Genomic DNA, 7237 nt, shown 5'->3' with positions numbered 1-7237 from the left:
GGGGAAAATGGGGTGTCGGGGGGGGGGGGGGGTGGGGGGGTGGTGGTGGAGGTTATCCTTTACATTTTGCTAAAATATAATAATGCTCAAATTAAAGGACGTTTTTATGCTCAGTCTGACATTATCAACATAAGGCAACGCAAAAAGTGAACGTCAGTATTGCAGGTGGGACTGTTTCAGCAGTATATATGACTTAATTTGCTGAAGTGTGCCTCAGTAATGAGCTTGCCCTGTATGTGGCTCATAGACATTGGGATTACAAACTAGAAGGAGCATGCTGCTGTCTGGGAAGCTATGAACTATCAGTGTTTCTCTGAACAAGGTAATAACATATGCCAAGATGCAAAAGCTGAGCGAGAATTTTGTTCTTACAGAAGAAAAAAGGATGAATAGTTATTTTTGTTAGAAACTATGTCTTAAATCTAGTTCATATTCCGGTATTTACAATATTCTGCTTAAGTACACAGCTGTGTGCATGCACGGGTATGGAAGCTGTCACTCATGACAAAATGTTGACAAATGCACGTCTGAGCTGGGTATTCATGGGTTGAAACTTCACCAGGACCCAGAAGCCCAATAATACCTTGAACCTGGGGGCTGAGAGGAGGTGGAGATGGCTTGGGAAAGGTTGTTCGTACCACCTCCACAGCCTCCTTCTCAGCATAAAGCAGCAAGGGGGCAAATTTTCATTTCTCCAGCTTGTGCTAGTTCAGGAAGGCAGAATATTCTCACCATACGCTTAAAGCTCTCCATTTTCAGCTATGCTCACCCTGTCTCCCAGAGCACACGTTGCAGGACCACTGGGGCATCTTCTGATGGTCCGGAGAAGCTCAGAGCAATACAAGGCTTTGCTTCAGCCTCCCGAGCCTCTGCTCCCTGCCAACAGCTCGTGGTCTGTGTCCGTGGGAAGGTGACAAACCTACAGACTGTTTTCAGGGATTCAGAACCGCACATGACCATCTAGTTTATCATGCAAGTGAGTGCATGTAAATAAATCTTAATACTCAATTAATGACTATTAATACACACATATATATACACATAGGCATGAAAACTAACAAGAACTGTGCCTGCAAAGGGGCTTCCTTAGCACAAGGTTGCTACTTTAATTCCTCCATGAAGAACCTTGAGGATTTAAATGTTTTCCTTTCGGGACTTTCCCCTGTGGCTTTAGTGCTCTTTACGATTTGATTTAGCAGACTCACAGGGCTTGTGTGATGCCAATGCATTCACTACCTGTTTTTTTTCCAGGGGTTCATCACTTGTTCATCAAATCCCTGATCTATATCAGTGTTCTCTTGAAGAGAGGATGCCAAGGTCGCAAGGAAACAGAATAGCCTCTTAAGAAATGGCTTCTAAGCAACCTGATAAAGTGATGTTCCTTTCTGGAGACACCCAATCTCTTCCAAAAGAAATACTTTCTCCCTCTTCCTAGCTTTTTTAAAATGTGGTGTAAGATCATTCATAGCAGTGTAAGTAAGTGGCAAGTATTTAGCTTGCCCTGGTCGGTATGGTATCTGCTCACACCTCTCACAAGCTAAAGCTGCAAATACTCAGCACAGAATCATAAATTGCCTTTTTTTTTTTTTTTTTTCCTCATGCCTGGGCTAGCTTCTTTAAAATGATAGTTTCTGTCTTTTCACCTTTATCCCTATCTCCAGAAGGCTCTAGGGTCCACTCAGTGTATCAGTAGCTGCTTCAGATGTGTGCAGCCGGCTGTGGATGGACAGAAAAAGGGCAGAGATCTGTAAATTCCTGTGGAGACATATGGGTTTACAGCTCCTTGGGACACAGCTTATATTTCAACCGAATGTTATTACAGCGGTACTTGAAAGGCCCGATTTGGATAGATGGGCCACCATGAGAGACCCTGTAGCTGTGTGCAGCAGAAACAGGTCCTTGTCCCGAAGACCTTGTGCTCTAAACAGATAAAAGGGAGGGAGAAAAGTAACAGAGGAGAGAAACAGAAGTATTTCTATTCTGCAGCAAAGGAATTGGTGCTGCTGGTTGCTAAAGATACAACAGAAAGTCTGTGAAAGTCTCAGGAATGAAATGTAAGGGCCACTGATCCCCTCTTTTCCCAGACAGTGGTGATGGTGGGGGAGTCCCGATGGGATTCTGCACTTCAGCATCTCCCCACTCCATGTGGAAAGCAGAGAGAAAGAACAAAGATCTCTCATTGCCCTGGGCCTTGACATCGTACCTTTGCTCTTGGCTCTTCGAGTCACTTCTCCCTTTTTAATCCAGCACTGCAAATATAAGACTGAATCTTTCTTCCCTCCTTGTAATTTTGCCTTCCTACTTCAGATAAGTTCCCACGCAATCACTTCGTGCAGTGTATCTGCTACTATAGAGATGCTGTTCATGTGGATACTTTGCCATGACATACAGAATTACTCCGGGATATCACAGGGTAAGATTACACAGGTTGTAATTTCACACCCTGCCCTAGCTCTTGGGATCAGGTGCATTTGTAAACATCCTTGATCTTCAGTTTATAGCAAAGAACCACAAGGAAAAAAAAAATCATCTGCCTTATCCTCGTTTTCTGATAACCATTAACATCCCTGATTCTTTTGGCATTGCGGCTTTGCAAACTTTTTTCCTCATGAGCCAGATTTGCATTTCAGATCACGGATTTCCCCAGATATACAAAGCATCCCTTTCCCCAGATCAAATCTTATCCTATAACATAGAGACTGAACTGCCTCTCCAAAGATACAAAGCCAATCTATAAAAAACTATAGGAACAGAAACCAGACCTCCTGGCTGTCAGCCCTGGGCTGCATTGATATTTAGCTGCGTTGGGGCAGCAGAAATCACAGATCTTTCTTGGGAAATCCTGGGAGAGGGAAAGGAGTTGGAGGAAATGAACGGCTCAATGTCTACAAGCTTCAGATTGCCTGTTCCCCAGCACCTGATCAGAGATTAGCCGCTGGGGATGGAAACCTTAATGGAGCAGCGTAAAAGCTATTTGCTACCTGCAGACGCTAAGGGAAATATCATTGTTCTAGCTGTAGCTTCTGGGGTTTTATTGCTTTCAAGTTCTGCCAGTTGGAAAATAAGTTCCGTAGCTTGCATTCCTCTCCCTTCACTGTCCCATAAATATGAAAAAAATCTACACTCGTCTGAAACGGTACAGTTTTTCACTTTACCCTAAAGGGTCACATTTCTAGGCACAGATGCATCACGCGCACATAACATGGTATTGCAAAATACGTGGGCAGCTCTTTGTTTGCTTGCATACCAAGCTGTTTTTTAGGTACAAACACAGAATTTGTGCCAAGAATCAAGGCAGTCCCATCTGAAAATGATTTAGAAAATAGCAGCGGTAGATGTCTGCTAGTGGAACCCAAATGATACCCTTGAGAATGATGTCAGAAATGAGCTTTTTTTTTTTCTTTTCTTGTTTTTAGATGGTTAAATGCAGTAAGTTGCTCTGAAATCCAGGTGACTGATGCTAAACTTACACCAAATACTATGTTGCCGATTGCAGTATAAAAGCTATATTGTGATCAGGCAGGGGAAGAGTCGAAGCTTTCATCCTCCCAGTCTTTCAGGGAAGCAGCAGGGAGCCAGCAAGGCAGAGCGGAAGGGCCGGGTACCTGCCTGTCTTGGGAGCAAAAGGATTCACTAGGAGGGAGGGAGGGAAGGAGCCGGAGATCTGGCTGAGGCTGAACTTACCCCAAAGAAGGATGCACCTCACCTATTTTTTAAAGAGGTTTAGAGCTCAGTTTGCTTTGGCATAAAGTCAAGTATGTGCTTTTAAGAGGGCATTTATGGCCCTCTAGAGATTGACCCTGAAGGAGATTTTTAGGCGGTACTATAATCTAAGCAATATTAACACTATCTTTTCTTACCATGGTATCAGTGTATTCTTCCAGCTTTACTTCAGCAACCATCTTGTTATGCTGCAAAAAGAGATCTCGCAGGAAATCCTGTAGTAAGGAAAGAGAAATTTTGCTCTTTAGACTAAAATCAAGAAATAACAGTAAGAAATTCAACCAAAATTCAGCAGGGTTATATGAATCTAATTTCATCTTCCTAGTTAGTACTAGTGTCTTCAATTTCACATAATGTTTACATTTTTTAATTGAAATATAATTTTTCAAATAAGTTAGAAAATAACCAAATTTCCCCAGGGCAGGCATACTGGAATCAGTCACAATTAACTTATAAGATGAGCAAAGGATAACATAAGTCTTGCAATGTTTGCTAACTGATGTCAAATCAAAATGTTTGCCATTTAGCAAAACACTTAAGCATCCTCTTATGTCTTCCGTGGGGCATAGGCTGGAACCACACACTGAGACATCAGCGCAGGGTCTGCAGCCCAGGGATGGATTTCTGTGCCTGGCTGGCTCAAAACATTTGCGTTATGGTTTCTGAACAGGCTTCTGCCTCAATAGCCTGAGTTTTAAAAAGAAACCGGCGTTCAGAAAATCTGCAGGCTCAGGAAGAGGTCGTGAAGCAATCCCATTGATGGAACACAATGGCTTTGGCTCTGTTAGGCTGGGAGAGGCACATGCACAAAGCCAAGGTGAGACAGTGCTCGGGGGACTCCCTGGGTGCTACCAAGACAAGTGGGGTCATGGGATGAAGCAAGAGGGAAGCAGGATAGCAAAGGCAACAATGGAGCATCCTCCCTCCTGGCAGAGTCCCTGCAGCTGTGCCAGAAGACTGGAGGGTCCCCAGTCCTTAGACTTGCCATGAACAACCTAGAAATGCCATTTGTCAGCGGCACAAAAAGGCAGCAAATTGGTAAAGCTGATGGAAAGGCTCCCGTTGACATCAGTGAGCTGTAGATCAAGCCCAAAGAGACTTAGAATAACTTACTTTGAGCTCGCCAGCTGAAATAAATCCACTGCTATCAGCATCGTAACTGCGCCAGATCTGAATGGGGATAGATTGATACGACCACATAAATATTGCAGTTCATCATCTGCTTGGGTAATAGATCATGAAGATTCAAATCAGGACTTCCATAATGAACAAACTGTTGCATTATCCAATATTTAATTAATTGTAGATGAAATAAAATAAACTTTCCACGCAATAGCTTTTACTCTCACTTGGATGCTGTACATGTGACATGCCACTATCACATATTTAATGCAGATACACTGCCTATAAAAGGAAGAGAAGACTAAGAAACCGCTCCGCGTTTCTTGCCTAATTTGTACATGCAGCTTCTTTTATTGCCCTGAGTAAAAGTCAAGTCTGTACACAACTTGTCATTAATCCTCAGAAGCTCCCAGTTTGGCTGTGAAATAAGAGTAACTGCAAACAGTCTTGGAAAAATTGACATTCTATGCTGGGATACTTAGGGGCAGAGATTGGATGGAGCTTGGGCAAGGTTAAGGAAACCTTATGGGCTTGCGCTCCTCAACTGGTCCAATTTATGAAGGTTGCCACTCCTTGCCCTGCCAGGCTAATGCTTCAGGGTAAAATGGTGCTTAAAACGTGCCTGGCCTGCTCTCTTGATCTGTGCTGTGCTGCTGTGCTGCAGATGAGAAGCTGATAGTTTTGGCTGTAGCTCCCAACAGGGCTGAATTTATCAGTGGGTAGGAACTACTGTAAGGTTTTGTCTCTAGAGGCATGACTGGTAGGTGGCTGAGAGCGTTAGTGAAGTTTAATGAACTCTCTGGGTGCCCTTGGTCCAGTCCTAGCTATCACATCTCTGCTTTGCTGGTGTAAAGAATGTACAACCTTCTCTACCTGAACAGGTCAGAACGTGTTTTGCTTCCACAACACCCATGTATTTCCCATGCTATGTTCTACAGAGGGGGGAAGCGTACGTATTGAAGAAGTTGATGATGTGCAAAGGGAAGAGGCAATGTGGAGATACGGACCCGCATGAATTCCACACTGTTGTCCAAGGGAGTTTCCCGTCGGAAAAGCAGCAGAAAGTTCTCATCATCTGGCAAGATCATATTTGCAAGCTGGAAAAGAAACACATAAAAAACGCCTAAAACAAACCCAAACCATGAAAGTAAAGAAAAGAAAAAACTTGGGTGGCTGCTGACCCAGTATGGGAAATACAAGCTAGGCATGTTATTGCCTTGGAAATAAAGCCCAGACCAAGAGATCTGGCTAATGTAGTACTCTGTGACTCGCCTCCTCCCCACCTAGGCTCTATCTTCCATATCTCCCAAGTCTGCTATAGGCCCTAATCGTAGAATCATAGAATGGTTTGGGTTGGAAGGGACCTTTAAAGGTCCAACCCCCCCTGCAATGAGCAGGGTCATCTTCAACTTGATGAGATTGCTCAGAGCCCCATCCAACCTCACCTTGAATGCATCTACCACCTCTCTGGGCAACCTGTTCCAGTGTTTCACCACCCTCCTCTTAAAAAATTTCTCCTTTATATCTAGTCTGAATCTGCCCTCCTTACTACTCCTTGTCCTATTGCTGCAGGCCATATAAAAAGTCTGTCCTAATTCTCTGTCCTCTATAAGAGAAATCCTGGGCTGGGGTTGGGGAGAGATACCTCTTGAATTTGCAAGCGTCCATCTGTGTTGACATCATAGGCAGACACGAATTGCTCCTTCATCCTTTGAACTTTTTCTTCTGTGATGGTTTTCTGCCATGGGGAAAACAACACCTACATGAAAATTGCTGAGGCCACACTTTCTTCTGGACGACATCTCTCCTCACTCACAGATAATCATCGGGATTGTTGCATCCTTATGGTTGGGGGCAATGCTTCTAAAAGCCCACAGACACACCACTGTGGATGAATTTTTGGAAAGAAGTCCTATGCATAGCTTTGTAGCAACTAAGCTTTCAGTTGGAAGACCAGTATTTGGAGACCCCAAAATATTTCAGTGACACCTACTTCTTTAGCCAACTGTTCCTGCTCTATCACTGGGGTTTGGTTTTGCTGGAGTGTGTGTTACAGCGATTTCCATGCTGCTCATTTTCAACTTGTGCTTTTCGGGAAGGTGTCCTTATCCTTGAACTACATCTCTGTAGTTCATTAGATCATCAGCCTTGAAAGGTGTCAGCGGAGCTAGATTGTTGCTTGTTATTGCCTGTCAACTGGTTCAAGCCCTGGCACCAAGCCCCGGTAGTGTTTCTGGGTTAATAGCGTGGAATTTCAAGCAATTCACATTCCCTTTGCGTCTGCTCAACCCCATAATCAATTTATACATGGTGAGGAGTTTTCAGGACTTGTCAGGTTATATGTTTCGACAGGCATCGCTGTGACAGGTGAAATACAATGCTTAGGTTCAGC

General features: G+C 43.8%; 1 protein-coding gene across 1 annotated transcript in view; it reads right to left on the bottom strand.

The window, feature by feature from the left end:
- Nucleotides 1-6576, bottom strand: part of SCGN (secretagogin, EF-hand calcium binding protein) — a 17006-nt gene extending 10430 nt beyond the window's left edge. The window contains exons 1-4 of the mRNA XM_009699405.1: nt 6491-6576; nt 5853-5942; nt 4837-4893; nt 3861-3938 (exon numbers count right to left, since the gene is read on the bottom strand). Of these exons, the coding sequence (XP_009697707.1) occupies nt 3861-3938; nt 4837-4893; nt 5853-5942; nt 6491-6553 (288 nt within the window). The 5' untranslated portion in view covers nt 6554-6576. The remainder of the gene's footprint in view (nt 1-3860; nt 3939-4836; nt 4894-5852; nt 5943-6490) is intronic.
- Nucleotides 6577-7237: the final 661 nt, after the last annotated feature.

This window comes from Cariama cristata, unplaced genomic scaffold (genome assembly GCF_000690535.1).
Source record: "Cariama cristata isolate BGI_N322 unplaced genomic scaffold, ASM69053v1 scaffold1454, whole genome shotgun sequence".
Classification (NCBI taxonomy): domain Eukaryota; kingdom Metazoa; phylum Chordata; class Aves; order Cariamiformes; family Cariamidae; genus Cariama; species Cariama cristata.
The sequence above is the reverse complement of the archived record's forward strand: the minus strand, read 5'-3'. Positions and strand labels throughout refer to the sequence as shown.